At 56.3% G+C, this 16,224-nt stretch overlaps 6 protein-coding genes across 6 annotated transcripts; 4 read left to right on the forward strand and 2 right to left on the reverse strand.

Annotated features, from left to right (window-relative positions):
- Nucleotides 1–882: 882 nt before the first annotated feature.
- On the forward strand, nucleotides 883–1,554 carry SPBR_03239 (uncharacterized protein; the record flags this gene model as incomplete). The annotated part of the gene is made up of 1 exon (XM_040761542.1): nucleotides 883–1,554. One exon carries the CDS (start codon nucleotides 883–885, stop codon nucleotides 1,552–1,554), a length of 672 nt encoding a protein of 223 aa, XP_040620193.1.
- An 894-nt stretch (nucleotides 1,555–2,448) lies between these two features.
- Nucleotides 2,449–3,892, forward strand: SPBR_02784 (aurora kinase, other; the record flags this gene model as incomplete). The annotated part of the gene is made up of 3 exons (XM_040761087.1): nucleotides 2,449–2,541; nucleotides 2,620–3,696; nucleotides 3,767–3,892. 3 exons carry the CDS (start codon nucleotides 2,449–2,451, stop codon nucleotides 3,890–3,892), a joined length of 1,296 nt encoding a protein of 431 aa, XP_040620194.1.
- A 361-nt stretch (nucleotides 3,893–4,253) lies between these two features.
- On the reverse strand, nucleotides 4,254–5,147 carry SPBR_03117 (uncharacterized protein; the record flags this gene model as incomplete). The annotated part of the gene is made up of 1 exon (XM_040761420.1): nucleotides 4,254–5,147. The coding sequence occupies one exon, from the start codon at nucleotides 5,145–5,147 to the stop codon at nucleotides 4,254–4,256; it is 894 nt and encodes a 297-aa protein (XP_040620195.1).
- A 1,097-nt stretch (nucleotides 5,148–6,244) lies between these two features.
- On the forward strand, nucleotides 6,245–7,942 carry SPBR_02662 (glutamate 5-kinase; the record flags this gene model as incomplete). The annotated part of the gene is made up of 4 exons (XM_040760965.1): nucleotides 6,245–6,284; nucleotides 6,343–6,641; nucleotides 6,704–6,974; nucleotides 7,056–7,942. The coding sequence occupies 4 exons, from the start codon at nucleotides 6,245–6,247 to the stop codon at nucleotides 7,940–7,942; spliced, it is 1,497 nt and encodes a 498-aa protein (XP_040620196.1).
- Nucleotides 7,943–8,549: 607 nt separating this feature from the next.
- Nucleotides 8,550–11,949, reverse strand: SPBR_02236 (translation initiation factor 3 subunit A; the record flags this gene model as incomplete). The annotated part of the gene is made up of 2 exons (XM_040760539.1): nucleotides 8,550–11,849; nucleotides 11,908–11,949. 2 exons carry the CDS (start codon nucleotides 11,947–11,949, stop codon nucleotides 8,550–8,552), a joined length of 3,342 nt encoding a protein of 1,113 aa, XP_040620197.1.
- A 3,586-nt stretch (nucleotides 11,950–15,535) lies between these two features.
- Nucleotides 15,536–15,944, forward strand: SPBR_03341 (guanine nucleotide binding protein (G protein), gamma, other; the record flags this gene model as incomplete). The annotated part of the gene is made up of 2 exons (XM_040761643.1): nucleotides 15,536–15,696; nucleotides 15,824–15,944. The coding sequence occupies 2 exons, from the start codon at nucleotides 15,536–15,538 to the stop codon at nucleotides 15,942–15,944; spliced, it is 282 nt and encodes a 93-aa protein (XP_040620198.1).
- Nucleotides 15,945–16,224: the final 280 nt, after the last annotated feature.

Genomic DNA, 16,224 nt, shown 5'->3' on the forward strand with positions numbered 1-16,224 from the left:
AAAGGCAAGGTAGATCAGGTAGTTTAGTAGACAAGCACTTCGCTCGCGATGAAAAAGGAGGGGCCAGATGTTGGTGCCAATCTGTAAGTAGGTGGTTGATGATGTGTATGAAAGCTGTCGGCGTCAAAAAGAAAGTTCTTGGAAGCAGGGAGCTGATGTGAAGCGCGCACGCTAATTTGGGACAGTGCGGGGCGCTACGTAGGAGCTTTTGCAGGACGGAGCCCTGGGCCACAGCCTTGTTTGTTATCTAATCAGATACCATCATACAACACAGGGCTTCACTCATATTACACGTCCGACAGCAAGTTTATGTAAACTGACCACAATAAATACGACGCAAAATGAAGACGAAACATAAGGACAGTGCAATGTACTTAAATTTGCGGCACTATGAAATACAACGATATGGTAACCGCGCTCAAAATATAGACTTCTCAGAGAGGCAAAGACCCGTAAGTGGCTCACTGGTTCTCTCTATGACATACGGCATGGCCTGCACATAACAAATGGAGCTTCAGTAAGAAATAAGATTCCGCGAACTTAAAAACACGTACCTAGGGCTGCAAATTTTTACATTCTATGGTATATAAAGAAGAATCCGAGTGGAAACCTCTGTTCTTTCTCTACACATCCAGCCCTCTTTTTGACTACATCGACGACAACTATCGACGACACCTCTCCTCTTCGCTTTATTACTCAAAATCTTCACAACCTTTGCTACGATGGCGGACCAGCCAGAACACCCCTTCGGTGAGCTCGGCAGAAGAATCGACCGTGCCTTAGAAGACCCTGCTGTCATGGACGAGCTCCTGAACGACATCAGAAATGGGGGTGTGCTTTTGTATAACCAACTTTCTCGCGGCTTTCGGCGGCTACGCAAACATGAACAAGACGCTCGTGGAGGTGGGACAGCGCCTGGATGAAACGGGGTCGGTTGTGTGGAGTAAGGCCCGTTCCTTCTTCAACGATTGCCTCGTCATCGAAGGGCCAGAAACTCCCACTCTGCCCCACACCACTTGGGTGGTGGTCACTGGTGGAGGCGTCCCCCGCCCGGACAACGATGGTGGTCTTTCGACTGCCGTCGAGACGCTCGATATGGACCAATTCGACTCCATGTCGGTCAGCTGGCACATGCCGCCTCCGCCGAGTGTCGATGCCACAGTCGACCACCCGGACACCGGCGTCGAAAACGGCCCCACCAGCCAGCACTTTGACTCCGACAGCACGACGGTGAACACTCCCGACGGTGCCGACGGCAACGATGAAGACGCCATGGCGTGGCTCTGGCCTACGGATGCTGCGTCCCTGGCCCCCAGCTCGTCCTCCGTCGGGTGGCCCGACGCGTGGTCAGCCGAGGGCCCGGCTATGTCGCCCACGCTGGTCGACGCTGCCGCGTCCCCAGAACCGCCGATGCCAGTCGCTTCGCCGACGACTTCGGAGGACGAGCTGGTCATTGTCTCGTCGACGTCGTCGTCCTCATCGTCCTCATCGGGCATCTTGGTAAACTCGGAGGATGGTGATTCCGATGACTCCGAACACTACTATCTGATCTAAATGCACACGCATATGCATCACAGAAGACTCGGGCACTGCCGAAGCTCTTGCGATCGTGTGAACGGTGCAGCTGGTGGGTTTTCCGTATGGATTTGGATGGATCTGGATGGAACTAACATTTGCAAACACAAGACTGCCAGGATATTGATGGAACACCGTCTTATGGGGAAATCCCTTGGTTTTTGGAAATGGGAGTTGGAGGTTTTTGGATTTGGATTTGGATTTGTCTTTCGGAAAGGTCTTTGCGTTTTGTGCTTTCATACCATCGTGTAATATGTAATGGTCAAGACGATAGTCGATAAATCTTGTCTGCAGTGCCATCAACTGGCACGCGTCTGTGTTTTCATCGTCAGATTATTGAGTTGTCGACGTTGAAGCGCAGATGCGACCAGAGATGCATTTACGAAGTAAGAAAATAGTTGAGTAATATTTGGTTGATACCCTTTTAGGAAATTGCCTGTGATACAACGAGTCGCATTTTATGTGCACTAACAGATTGTGCGGGGAATGCGCACCAAACACTGTTAGGTCCGCCAAAGGGCAGGTGCGACCGTCGCCGGGGCAACACCGGTCAGCGACCGCCAATACACAAAAGTGGAGACGCCGCATCGTCGAGACGTCCGTCCGCTGCCGCTGGGGCGACCAGACGAATTGCAGTGTTTTCTGTGCAATTGTGTGCAGCCGTGCTTTTGTCATCGAGCCAGACGAATCTCCCAAGCACAACAAGACCCGGACAGCTGTTTGTACGAGAGCCTTTCTTCTCCTCCGCCCAGCTCACCGTCGATACCTTTCGTTTTTCTTTTCCTTGTTTTCTAGCATCTCTCCTTCCTCTCTCCACCCTCCTCTTCTCCTCTCTCGATCTCTTCTCCCCGGCTGTCCTCTACCATCAACACAATGGCAGCCACCCGCGTCCTGGAATCTCGCTTCGAGCGGATGTCGGTCAACGACGAGAACGGCGAAGGCAATCGCATGTATCCCAAAGCCAAGGTGAGTCTTGACGAGGGAGCCGTGCGAGTGTGATCGATACGAGTTTCTGTTTACTCCGATACTAATATCACATCGCAGGGCATGACGGCGCCTTCTGGCCAAAGTACAAACCGAAACCTCTTCAAGGTCGCCCTGCAAGCTCAGAGCGCCAACACGACATCCTCGTCAGCACAATCTACATCACACTGGAAGGGCGCGGTCGCATCCACAACAGCAGTGACGGCCACGACGACTGGTAGCAGCGGCAGCAGCCATCACCACCCGGCCTCGCCGACAGGGAAGAGCCGCGGCGTCGTCACAACAACAGTGGCCGTGGCATCAGACGAGACGACAGGATCAACAATAGAGACGCCCGAGCATGACAAGAAGACGGCAGGCGGTGACGCAGCATTGTCAGAGCTGTCATCGCCACTGTACAACCAGCCGCGGCAGTTCCACCTCGGCATGTTCGAGATTGGCCGGCCACTCGGCAAGGGCAAGTTCGGCCGCGTCTACCTGGCCCGCGAGCGCAGCAGCGGTTTCATCTGTGCGCTCAAGGTGCTCTACAAGGCCGAGCTGCAGCATGGTTCGGGCGTCGAGAAGCAGGTCCGCCGCGAGGTCGAGATCCAGAGCAACCTGCGCCACCCCAACATCCTCAAGATGTACGGCCATTTCCACGACAGCAAGCGCATCTTCCTGATCCTGGAGTTTGCGGGCCGCGGCGAGCTGTACAAGCACCTGCGCAAGGAGAACCGCTTCCCCGAGTGGAAGGCCGCGCAGTACGTGGCGCAGATGGCGTCGGCGCTGCGCTACCTGCACCGCAAGCACGTCATCCACCGCGACATCAAGCCCGAGAACATTCTGGTCGGCATCCACGGCGAGCTCAAGATCTCGGATTTCGGCTGGAGCGTGCACGCACCGAACCACCGCCGCACGACGCTGTGCGGCACCCTCGACTACCTGCCCCCGGAGATGGTGCGCCCGCACGGCAGCGGCAACGACAACTCGTACGACGAAAAGGTGGACCTCTGGAGTCTGGGTGTGTTGACGTACGAGTTCCTTGTCGGCGAGGCGCCCTTTGAGGACACGATGGTCATGACGCACCGCCGCATTGCCCGGGCCGACATGACGATTCCCTCGTTTGTGAGCCCCGAAGCACGAGATCTCATCAAGAAGGTTTGTCGTGACCCCCCGTTGCGTTGAAATTTCTCCGCTCTCTATAGGAATCCACACTAACGAAATTCAGCTTCTTGTGCTCGACCCGGCAAAGCGTCTGCCGCTCGACGCCGTCCAGCAACACCCTTGGATCATCAAGCATTGCGTCAAGGGCGAGCGGGCGACCAACCGGGAAAAGACAAAGGGCGGCGAGTAGCCGGCGCTGTCGGGACGATGAGAGGGGGAGTCGAGAAGAGAGACGAGAAGGAGATATGATTTACTCTGGCGAAACGGCAGGAGTGCACCTTTGCTGGAACCATGCATATGCGGGATCTGATACTTTGGCGTTTTTTGTTTCGTGAATCCGTTGGCTTCTTATAATGCATTCTTTTTACATATTGGTATGGTTTCGTTTTGTTGGTACATGGCTGAATACAGGGAATGGGGATATTGACATTTGAAATTCATCTTCATCGCGTTTATGCATGTGCACGAATGCAAGTATGGAATTCTTCCACCCTCGGTTCTCGTCTTTCACTCCATCTTCCGCCTCCTGCGCCTTCCGCCTCCCACCGACCCTACTTGTAGATGTCATCAAAGGGCCGCGTGTCACTAAAGCACGAGTCCCAGACCTCGTTGACCACCTTGGTCGCGTGCACGTCGTCCTTGCACCGCGGCCGCGCCGTCAGCGACTGGATCGCCCGCATTCGCACGCACCGCTGGAACTGCTGTGTCAGCGTCCAGTTGCCGCGCGTAATCGACTCGCGCGTCCACCGGCACTCGCCGCTCAGCATCGACGCCCGGATCTCCGAGCACGCCGCGTGCCGCAGATCGTCCCAGTCCACCTTCCACCGCAGGTGGTCGTACGCGTGCACCAATTCGTGCGCCAGATTGTCCTCCAGATGCTTGCGGTCGCGCATCTCGTTGGCGCACAGCAGAATGCCATAGTCCGGGTGGAAACCGCCGCCCTGCCGCACGATGCGCAGTTCGCCCTCGGGCGTTTCGGTGACGCGCGCCGGGCACCGCGCGCACACAATGTTGCTGCTGTCGAGCTTGTGCCCACCCAGCTGTGTCGTCTTCTCGGCCATGAAGCGCACAATCGGCGAGTACTTGAGCATGTAGTCGCGGGCGTCTTCGCAGCGCTTGCAGTCGCGCGCCTCGTTCTGCCGGTAGCGCCATTCGCGGTAGTGGTGGACGCCCTCCGGCGTGACCTGGCCGCTGAGGATGCGGAAGTAGGTCATCCACCAGCTGGTCTTGGGGTCGAAGCCCGTGCGGGCAGGGTCGTTCTCGAGGAACTTTTGGAGGCGGTCATTGCTCGACGACGGAGGCGCTGCGGAGGACGGAGAAGATGCGGAGGAGGAAGAAGACGAAGAGGAAGACGACGGCAGTGGGCTCGATATTGAGGAAGTGGATTGAGCGGCTACGGGTGACGCAGCAGTGTCTGCTGTTTGTGGTGGTGGTAACGTCGACATTCTGTGTTCTGTGGATGATTGTAAGGGAGGTCGTGGAGGCGCCGAAAAATGCTTTGTTGATCGTCGCGATGTTCTCCTCGCTTCCGTCCAGCGACCGATTCTGCCAACTATCGATAGAGCGAAAATTCGTGGTTTAGGCGGTGAACAGTGCTCGTCCCGTGACCCCCAGAACGACAAGCTCCAGCAAAGGCTGTGTGGAAGCTCATCCGCTGTGCTCTAGCGCTCTTAGCGCGCCCAATTCAGTGTTTTCAGTGCACTGACAATCTTACTCTGCCTTTCCCATACTGCGCCTACCCGACATCGGGGCTAGTGGTGGGACGGGAAAGAAAAAAGACGGCAAGGACAGTCAGTCGACGACCGGTCGTCACTTCCCCGATGACTCCAATTGACCAACCAGCCGAGTGCGCCCTTGGCCACGCCCTTTCCCAGAAACTAGAGTACAATTTTTCCTTTTCCAACCTTGGCATGCGCATGTCGTTCGCAACTGCCCTTGCTGGTGCACTGCGGCCCTGAATGTACATCTGCCTGGAGCGTTCAAACTTCTCCAGTTTTCCATCTTCAGTCTCCAAATCTACAGTCTCTTCGGTGGCTGCCCTGCCATTGCTGTGCTGCAGGACCGGACCACTGTTCAGACTTTTTCTTTCCATCGCTAATCATTCCCCTGTCCTTGACCACCCCCGGCTGGGCATCCCGACAATGGATCCACCCAACAGTCTTTTGCAGCAGAGCGTCCATCACTCGTGTAAGAAACCGCCCGAGCTATTTTCTTGTTCTTTTTTACTGCGTCGAGCCGCTTCTGTACTCTCTGTCCTCTTCCCTGTCTCCCTCTGCTTCTGGCCGGTTGCTTTCACGTGTCTCGATCGCTTGGTCTCCCCGATCTTACCAGTGTCCTTACGCCCTGAGTCGTTGGAGAAGCGGCATCAGCACAGTATATATACACACATCAAGCGTACGGAGTGATACATGTATACATACAGCTCTTCTCCGTTCACAAGTTCTCCTCGCCTTTTCTCTCATGCCTCTTACTATGCACCTCACGCCAAACATCTGTCTCGCACTTCGTCCAAAACCTCGGTCTAACATTGCAACCTCCAGCCATGAAGGGTCCACGGCCATTGGGCATCGTCATCAAGCTCGGTACGTTGCATGTATCAGGCCCTTCTGCTCTGCTCTTTTGCACTAATACCCTTCTCAGGAACAAGCTCCATTATCGACGCAACAAGCCATGAGCCGCTCATTGCGACGCTCTCGCTGATTGTCGAGACTGCCGTGCGTCTTCGCAAAGATGGCCACCGCGTCGTCATTGTCTCGTCTGGTGCCATTGGCGTCGGACTGCGGAGAATGGACGTCGAGAACCGCCCAAAGCACCTGGCCCAGCTGCAGGCCCTTGCCGCTATTGGCCAGTGCCGTCTCATCGGCCTTTGGGACTCGCTGTTCAGCCATCTGCGGCAGCCCATTGCCCAGATCCTCTTGACACGGAACGATATAGCAGATGTAAGACACTGTACTGTCATGGCCGGCTGGCTCAGCTGTGAATCTTTGCTAATGTTCCCCAGCGTACCCAATATCTCCGGGCCCAAAACACATTTGCGGAGCTGTTTGATATGGGCGTCATCCCGATTGTCAACGAGAACGACACGTTGGCCGTCGAGGAAATCCGCTTCGGTGACAACGATACGCTGTCCGCCATCACGGCTGCCATGATCCACGCCGATCTCCTGTTCCTCATGACCGACGTCGACTGCTTGTACACCAAGAATCCGCGCCAACACCCAGACGCCGAACCCATCGAGGTCGTCGATGACATTAACGCTTTGGAAGCAGACAGTATGTTTTGTTGCTCACCTCGTTCTCCCAGCCGTTGTTGTCATTTCTGACCATAGCAATGCCCTGTGCTAACACGCGTAGTTTCTACTCCTGGTTCTGCTTTGGGAACGGGCGGCATGTCCACAAAGATCGTGGCTGCCCGCTTGGCTACATCCGCCGGCGTCACAACCGTCATCACACGGTCATCAACACCGGACAACCTCGTCCAGATTCTCGCACACATCCAGACCACGCAGGGCAACTCCCTGCTGCAAAAGTCCTCGTCCTTTGCGTCAATGCCAGCCTCAGCCGTCCCTTCGGCGTCTTCTATGGCTCCCTCGCTCTCTGGAAGCACCACCCTCACCAAACCTCCTCTCCACACACGCTTCCTCCCCTGGCCCGAGCCCGTCCGCGACCGCTCGTTCTGGATTCTGCACGGCCTCGCGCCTCACGGTACGGTCTTTGTCGATCAGGGCGCATACCAGGCCCTCGTCGAGCGCGCAGGCCTGCTACCAGTCGGCGTCGTTGATGTCGAAGGCCCCTTTTCCGAGAACGATGCCGTTCGCATTGTGGTCGTCGATCGCAAGCCGGCAGCTTCTGCTGACGGAACTGCCCCTGCCATTACGACTCCCAGCGTGGTCGCATCCGGTACCGAAGTCGGCCGTGCTCTCGTCAAGTACTCGTCGACGGAGATTGCCCGTATCATGGGCCATCGCAGTCGCGACATTCAGGGCATCTTGGGCTATGTGACGAGCGAATACGTCGCGCAGCGCGAGTACATCAGTCTGTTCCGGCGCAAGGACAGCCGCCCGGCGTCGCCAAGTCTGCGGGACAAGGAGAGAGACGTTGCGCACCATCACCAGAACCACCACCATCGGGTCTCGCCAAACCAAAAGGCCGCGAGCGTGGCTGTGGAGTCGCCCCTGCACAAAGTGGAAGGCCTGGCACTGAATTCAGAGTCGTCTTCCAGGGACGAGCCAAGTGCATGATCCCGTCGTATTCCCGCATTGCTGTTTGTTGCTTTAAGCCTGCGATATCTAAAATTATTTTGCATAAATATACGACAACCTCTGTTTACGAGAGGTGGACCTTTCTTGCTTCGTCCCTCCATGTCCGCATAGAGTGATTATATTTCAATCTGGATTTATTTACTTGTGTAGTGCTACGCTTTCCCAGTGTTCGTTCATTGTATGACCTCATAGAGAACAAATGTGAAGACGCAAGGAGAATGGAAAACGTTCACGACACGGAAAGACACAATAGGAAAGACAGAACGATGCAATGAGAACATAATAATTCAATGGTACTGATCAGTAACAAGGCAATAAACAGGAAGAAAGCCAAACTCCCGTTTAAAAAAGTAAAAAAGACATGCACAAACACAAAGACAAAAACATCAAAGAGACGCACTGACATGATGACGGCGCAGATACTTTTGTGGTTTTTCTCTTCGCCCTGCCGTTTATAAATGACACAAAACGGCGCTTTGCTCCCCTCGTTCCCGCGCTACCCGAGCATGGATTTTTATTTCTTTTTCACTTGCCTAACTGTAACAACAATGACGCTTGCCCACACACCCCGTCTGCGTCCCCAAAATTAAGCGTCGCGCCGGAATTTGGGCACGTACTTACCGGGGGCGCCTGACGCGGTCAGCGCCTCTTTGGGAGCAGCGGGCGACTCCTCGCGGGCGGCCTTGTCGCCACGGCCGTTCTCGCGGCCAATGTCGCGGCTGACGTCACGGCTCGGACCGTCGCCACGGGGGGTCCCTGTCCGGGCAGGCGGCGGACCGCGGCCAGAGAATGTCCGCGGTGCCGGGCTGTCTCTAGAGCTGGGTCCGGCGGCGCTCGGGGCGTCCGAGGACACCTTGGCGGCCTCACGGTCACGCCACGAGGGCTTGCCACCTCCGGCCAGGTTCAGGCGCGGCGGGCCCGACGGGCGGTCGTTGGAGTCAGTACGCTCCATCGGGGTGCTGGTCCGCTCAGGGCGACCCGAGGCGGCGGGTGGCGCAGCGACAGCGGCACCAGCGCCCTCAGCACCAGCACCAGCACCAGAGTTCTTAGACGCTTCCCGCTCGCGCCAGCTGCGGGCCCCGGGCAGGTTAAGAACTGGCCGGCGCTCGGTAGCAGGCGCGTCGGCGGCGGCGTCGCGCCGTGATATGCCGGCACCGGCGTTAAGCTTCTCTGCCTTGCGTCTTGCCAGGGCCTCCTCTTCGCGGCGCGCCTGGAGGGCGGCCTTCTCCAGAGCCTCCTGGTGCTCCTTCTCGCGCTGGGCCTTGAGGCGGGCCATCTCCTCTCTCCGGGCCTCGTCGCGCTTCTTCTGCTCCTCCTTCTCCTGGGCGGCCTTCTCCTCGGCCTCGCGCAGCTGGCGCTCCTCCTCCTCGCGCTCGCGCTTCTCGCGCAGCTTCCGCTCGCGGTACTCCTTCTTGCGCTGGGTGATCTGCTTCTCCAGCTCGCGCTCTGCCTCGCGGCGGCGGCGGTCAAACTCATCCCGGCGACGGTCAATGATCTCGTCGCGGAACTGCTCAAAGTTGGACACCAGGCGGCTGAGGCGGTGCTTGAGCTCGACGTTGGCCTCGTGCTTCCGCTTCGACTCCTTGAGGGTCTCCGCCTTGGCGGCCTCGTAGTTGGCCAGGTCACGCTTCTGCTGCTCAGCGTAGTCGTCGGCCAGCTTCTTGACCTCCTCCTTGCGGTAGGCGCGCTCAAGGTGGTCAATGCGCTTACCCGTCACGCGCAGACGCTCGTTGACGTCGTTCTTCTCGCGCTCGAGCTGCTGCAGCTTAATGGCACGCAGTCTCTGGGGGTCCAGGGTGGCCAGGTCCTCGCTGTTGATGTCGAGAGCCTTCGGCCCAATCCTGAGCTCCTTGATCATGTTCTCGACCTCGGTCTGCCGGATCTGCTCGCGCTCGCGTTCCATACGCTTCAGCTCACGCTCCTTCTGCTCCTGCTGCTGGCGCTGCTGCTCGGCCTCAAGGATGGCCAGCTCGCGCATCTTCTTGATCTTGGCGTTCTCCTTCTCGCGCTTGGCCTGCAACTCCGATGCCTCCTCCTTGCGCTTCTGGATAATGTCCTTGCGGCCCAGGGTGTCGAGGTGCTCCTGCTCGGCGCCAGCCTTGGCACGAGCCAGAGCCTCAGCGCGCGCATCGATGCGGGTCTGGTTGAAGGACGAGTCAATGTAGTAGCAGGTGGTGTACAGGGTCTTTGCCAGGCGGCTCAGCTGCGAGCGCACAATCTCAGACGGCGTGCTCTGCAGGCGCTGGACCGACTTCGCCTCCGTCTCGGCAGACCCGGCGGCGGAGCCAGCGTGAGTCGCCTTGGCCGACGAGAAGATGTCGGAGTCGAAGCTCAGGACGCCGGTGGCATGGTTCATGCGGATGGCGAGGTCACCCTTCTTGTTGCCGTTCATGATGAACTTCTCGACGGTAGCACGGGTGACCTGGTACGCCTCGGGGAACTGGGCCAGGCTCTCGACGAACTCGAGATCGACCGTCTCGTACACCTGCGAAAGCTGTTGGAACAGGCGCGTCAGGATAACCTGCTGCAGAGGCAGAATGTACTTTTGCATCTCAGCATCCTCGCCGATCTGGGTCAGGATGGGCGAGATCTTCTTGCAGATGGACAGCGGGTGGAAGTCGACCTCGAGAATGTTGTACAGGTCGCGGATCTCCGGGCGGGCGCGACGCAGCAGGGACTTGGAAAGGGCGTCGCGGAACAGGCCGGCACGGGTGGGCGCCGAGTTCATGCTCAGGAGGTGCGTGAGGCGCGAGTTCTTGTTCTTGCGGGCCTCGTCAAAGTCGACCATGGCGCCACGCGAGCGCGTGGTGCTGATGACGGGGATCGACAGGGCGGACAGCAGGACAAACGACGCGGCGCGCTCGAGGTCGGCATCCGAGGCAGGCGGGTTGTCCGACTTCTTGCCCTGGCCGTTGGCAACAAGGATGGAGGACTGGCGTAGTAGGTGGTAGTACCGCGACCAGGCGGCGGCGTGGAAGAGGTAGTTCTCGCCAACGAGGAAGATACGCGTGAGCTTCTCGTAGTAGTTGGCCATCATAATGTTCTTTGGCGGGCGTTTGCTGAGGCTCAGCAGGGTGTGGATGTCCTCGACACTGCGGAAGGCCTCCTGCCAAAGCTCAAGCTCGACGGCGACGTTGAGTTGCTGGAAGCGGGTCTCCAGGTGGCGCTGCAGAGTGTCGGGGTCGCTCAGGTTGATAGCGTGCATCTGGGTGGAGTACTTGGCGGCGGTCTGGACGTGGTTGCGGAGCAGCTCGCAGAGACGGCGGAACTCGGTCTTGCGAGCGTACTTGAGGCAGAAGTCAAAGGCCTGCATGGCGGTGCTCTGGTACATGAGCTCGAGACGGGCGTTGTTCCGGAGGATGTCAAGAACGGTGCGGTATGCCTCCCAGAGGAACTTGAGCCAAGGGGTGACGATAGCACGGTCGGTACGGTCGCGGGATTGCTCGCCAGAGACGGTGGCCAGCAGGATCGACTCGGGGGTCTCGGACGCCTCCAGGTCGTCGATGTTCGTGGTGCCGTCGACCTGGGTGGAGGCCTCGAGGCTGGTCTGGACCTCATCGGCCTTCTTCTGGGCCGCATTGACCTTCTCAGCGGCCTGCTCGATGAAGTCCTTGAGGACAAGCTCGATGGTGGCGACATTGGTGTTCTGGGCGATGTTCTTGTACTGGTAGAGGGCGTCTTTGGCCAGCTTTCCCTTCTTCTGTTCGACGGAGAGGTTGACGAGGAGGAGCATCACGGGCTCCAGCGAGGCGATGGGAACATTGCGGGAGCGTTTCGACGTGATGTGCTCGTGCAGCAGGGTCAGAGCCGCCGGCGCCTGGTTGACGCCGATGAGCTCGTTGGCCCGCTTCAGCACATTTTCGGGTTTTTGATGCGGCGGGGGAGGCTGTGATCATCAAAGAGAAGAGAAGGCGACAGAGTTAGCGACAGGTCAAATAACAAACAACAAAAGCCTGCGACCGGCCGGGCAGCAATTCGGCGTCCATCTGACGCGAAACGAGGGCGATGGTGGGATGTGCAGCCAACGAGGAGGGGGACGTGTGTGGAAAGGGGGCTTAAACAAGAAACCGATTCGATGGATGAAGTCTCGCGTGCTGGGCGCTCTGAATGTTTGCAAACACATACCATGATGGGCAACCTTCTCTGCGGTACAGATGGTGTGAAGGGTGCAGTGTTCTTCGTGCCAGTTCCCGATGATGTGTGTGGTGGGCGGGAAAAGACAGTTGAAGACGGCCAGCTAACGTGGTGATCTTGTTATTTTTCGCCGGAGGAACGGGTGGAGTGTCGCGAAAAGATTTTTTGTTGGCTGAACGAAGTCTGTGGGCGGAGGGCGGGGCTCGTGCATTTCACGTGACGCCAGTATTAACGGCTTAGTCATCAGTGTGGTCAACCCACTGATCCTTAGATTCCAGTGTAATACAGGGCCTGACAGCGGTTTCTGGCGCCCTATAAGAAGAGCCAGGCAGGCGCGTTCCCGGCCGTACCCATGTATTGGAGTGAACCTCTCATGAACCTGAGACTACGAATGCGAGCACAAGAGGGAGATAGTTGATTGAGCAGGGTGCACCTGGATCCAGCTGGGTAACTCGAGCGAACAGAAACAGAAGCGCAAACGACGAACAAGGACGAAGACGAAGTCAGGGCAGAGACAATAGCGAGTCTCGGTGCGACGAATGCATTGCTCCTTCTGTTTTCGTATTGTTCTCGAAGCATGTTATCCGCCAGCGCCTGCCGTCAGTGGGTACACAAAGACTGCGCGTTTGGAAAGGAGCAAATAGAAAGAACGACACAATAGAGAAAGCACGAACGGTGGCCTAACAATGTGTCAATTATCTTTCCATAGCCTGAAAACGATGTCTTGAACGACTGCCGAAGCATCTTACGATGTGATGGGCAAGGAAGCGAGACAAAAAAGCGGGCCGGATGTGCAACTTGCTGCAAGGGAGGCTCAGAGCCCTTGGGCGTTTGGCAGCGATATGGATACCGTGATAGGACTACGATATGCAAACCCCTTTCTGTGCTTCTTCCTCTTGACGGTGTATTTATGAACTTGGGATGAGCGCCCTCGCTTCAAACTTCACATATCTCGAGTCGTGAGCTCACGGGGTGGTTCTATATGTCATTCTACGTCAGCAGAGCCTTGGATCCAGTGTTTTCTCGCGGATCCTGCTGTCGTCTCGTCCTTCCATTTCCTATCCATCGTCGGCTGCGTCAGCCAACAAATGCGGATCTTCTCTGTCTCGGCTTGCTCTTCAGAAACGATTTGGAGGATCCTCCAAATCTTGAGACGCATTCCGGTCGATCGACTACAGGTCACCAAAGGCAAGAAGGTAATTCAGCCATGCGACAATTATTCTACGAAATATATTGAGATGGAATTGCAGATTCTGTCCGGAACAGCCCCTGGGGATATTTACAGCCGACGGCAAGTTTACCACAGTAGGCCAACCCTCAGGAGGTGCGTGCCCTGTGCTTTGTCCCGTCCAGCCTGTGCAACGCGTCTGCCCCTCTTACCCTGGCAGGTCGTGAGCACCGCCTGTCCAGTGCGCGCGCAGTTCGCTCCGCCTGTACTTCCCCAGAGGATTTTCGTTGTGATACGCCACTTGTCCACGGTTCCCGGGGCGTTGTAGGCACACAGACCAGATAGGAACCTGAGCAGGATGGGCTTGGCTTGATTTAGCTCGGCTGGTAGCGTTTTATTCGAGTTCTCCTGCATGTCTTGCCCTCCCTCTCTGTCCTGTTGCACAGAGGGGCGTATTGCACCATCCAGCCAGGAAAAGAAGAAAGTCGAAAGAAGAAAGTACTGAGACGCTGAAAGCACACAGAGAAGAGAAGAAAAGGAAGCAGGCAAGGGGCCAGGCAAGACGAGAGTAGAGACAAAACACAACAAACCAAAACAACACTGACGTAAAGGACAAAAGGGCCTGAGGAACGGCAGCACTGTATGCGGGCCTCTGTTGGCTTTTGCTCTCCCGTTGCAATTTCCTTGGGATGGCAGGCTCGAGCTCCCGGAGAGCGCGCCACCGGAGGCGTTGGTAGAGGTAAGATAATAATAATAATAATAAATAAAATAAAAAATAAAAAAGGTCCTCGAAGCCGCAACGGAAACAAACTGCAGAGAGCTCCGTTTCTATGGATTTCTCACCTGCAATAACGGTCAGGAGCGGAAAAGGGGGCAAGGCCAATTTGGAAAAGACTCCACTAAAGTCAATTTAACCAATAGTGTTCGCGCACTTCTCGGAACGACCTCCACTTCCCTATTCCTTATTTTGCAGGGGGCAGCATTGTCCAACTGCTAGCCAACGGCGAATACTTTGTGCAACCGAAGTGCACTATGGGCAACAGTTGTACTGCGCTTGCCAATAAGGGCATGACGGGGGAGCAATAGGTCAGCTCTGCCGCTAAGTAGTTTCATTTAGTGCTGTTGTTGCAGAGGTCGGTCCTTTAGGGAAGCGCGACCCGCACCGCCGCAACGCTCAACGCACCTTCAGCCCCTCTCTTCCTTATTGAGTACGGTTACCTTAGCTTGTTACAGGCTCCAGTTTCCCCCTCCCCTACCGTAAACGGAGTAATACAGGCTACTGCTTGAACGGCACCCTATTTTCGTCTGCTAACTCTCTTTGCTCTGGTGCCTTTTCTGGCCTTCCCCTTTTGGTCCCACGCTCCCGTTCGTTCCTGCCGTTATTTCCTGTCTAATTTGGGCTTTCTGGTGCCAATTCTTTTCTTTTTTCGTCCTCCCATTCCCTCTCCCCATCTCTCCGCTCAATATCGAACCTTCGTCGCGATCACGATTTTGGGTGCATCTGCTGTCATCCTTCCCACGACGACATTGACATCTGTGTTTTATTGACCAGATCGGTAAGTTTCGAAGGACCCCCTCTTCCTCCACAGCCACTTCACTCGGCTTCCTACAATCTGCTCGCGTTCAACTGCATATGCGACAAAAAGGGGGCAAACCGAGCGACGCGAAAAACTCGAAATTCAGTTCACGAAATCAATCGACAACTTCTCGACTCTCGTCTACTCGTCCTGCCTCTCATTACGCGTCTTCAGCTTTCATCGACGACCATTGTCATTCTCTATAAGTCGCCTTTCAACAAGTTCGCAACGAGCCAGCTAGGGGTATCGCTCGACAAAACAATTTGGATTTGCAAAAACGAAGAAAACCCGCACATCGACGGCAGAGGAGGGACAATTGACTCGACGCAGCACGACAAGGCGCACGCCAAAACCTGCCTGCAGCTGTTGTCCCATCTGAGCTTCCAATTCTCGACGCTTTTTCACCCAGATCAACGGCGTTCTTGCGATATTTCATAAATAGCACAATCGACTGCCTCCAACGACACGCGACGTGCACCAGCAAACACTCCTGCACCTGCATCACATTCCTTTTAAACTCGCAGCCTTCTCCACCTTGCCATTTTCTTAGACCAATCGCGACTGACACTGTTTTTTATTTTGCATCATTTACAGAAGCGAGACTATCACAAGTTGCCCGTGTCTTGTGGGGTTTTTTTCACGACTGTCACGACTTTTCATTCTTGTCTCCATTTCACCGACCACACCTCAGTCATGCCTCAATACACTTCCCGGGACGTTGGCGATCCGTCGCAGGTGCGGAGGACGAAGCAGAGCATGGCCGACCTCAAGCTGCGGCGGTTAACAGAGCTCAATAGCCGTCTGCGGGAAGACCTGGACCGTGAGCGGATTCCCGTCAGCCAGGCGTCGAAGAGGTTTGTACAATGCCCTCTTCCAGCTCCAACCATTGCCACCAAGCGATTGCCGACGCCTTTTGACCTCATCACGATACTCAACCGTGTCGATCGCCCCTCTCCTGGCCTCATGCTAACATTACCATAGCATTATCGCCTACTGCAACAGCACACGCGACTACATGGTGCCGTCCGTGTGGGGTGTTGTTCCCAAGAGTGAAGACCCGTATGCGCCGCAGCAGAGCGGCGGTTGCTGTGTTGTCATGTAAGGTGACTCCGTCGATTCGATCTCGCGAACGATATACGTATGCGATCATACGGGCGATGCTTCCTACACGCCGCCCGCTACGCAGCAAGCAACACTAGACAAGAACGCCGGCATGCATGTCTGTCCGCCCACATCGAAGAATCGGAAGACGACGGGTATAGGTCAACAAGGCGATCATGCAGACTCAAAAACCACCTAAAAATACAGCAAAAACTCAAAATACAGCTCAACCCCACGACCCTCCACGTCACCCAACAAACGTGGGCGATCTACGACCAACT

The sequence above is a fragment of the Sporothrix brasiliensis genome, assembly GCF_000820605.1.
Source record: "Sporothrix brasiliensis 5110 chromosome Unknown Cont17, whole genome shotgun sequence".
In the NCBI taxonomy this organism is placed as follows: domain Eukaryota; kingdom Fungi; phylum Ascomycota; class Sordariomycetes; order Ophiostomatales; family Ophiostomataceae; genus Sporothrix; species Sporothrix brasiliensis.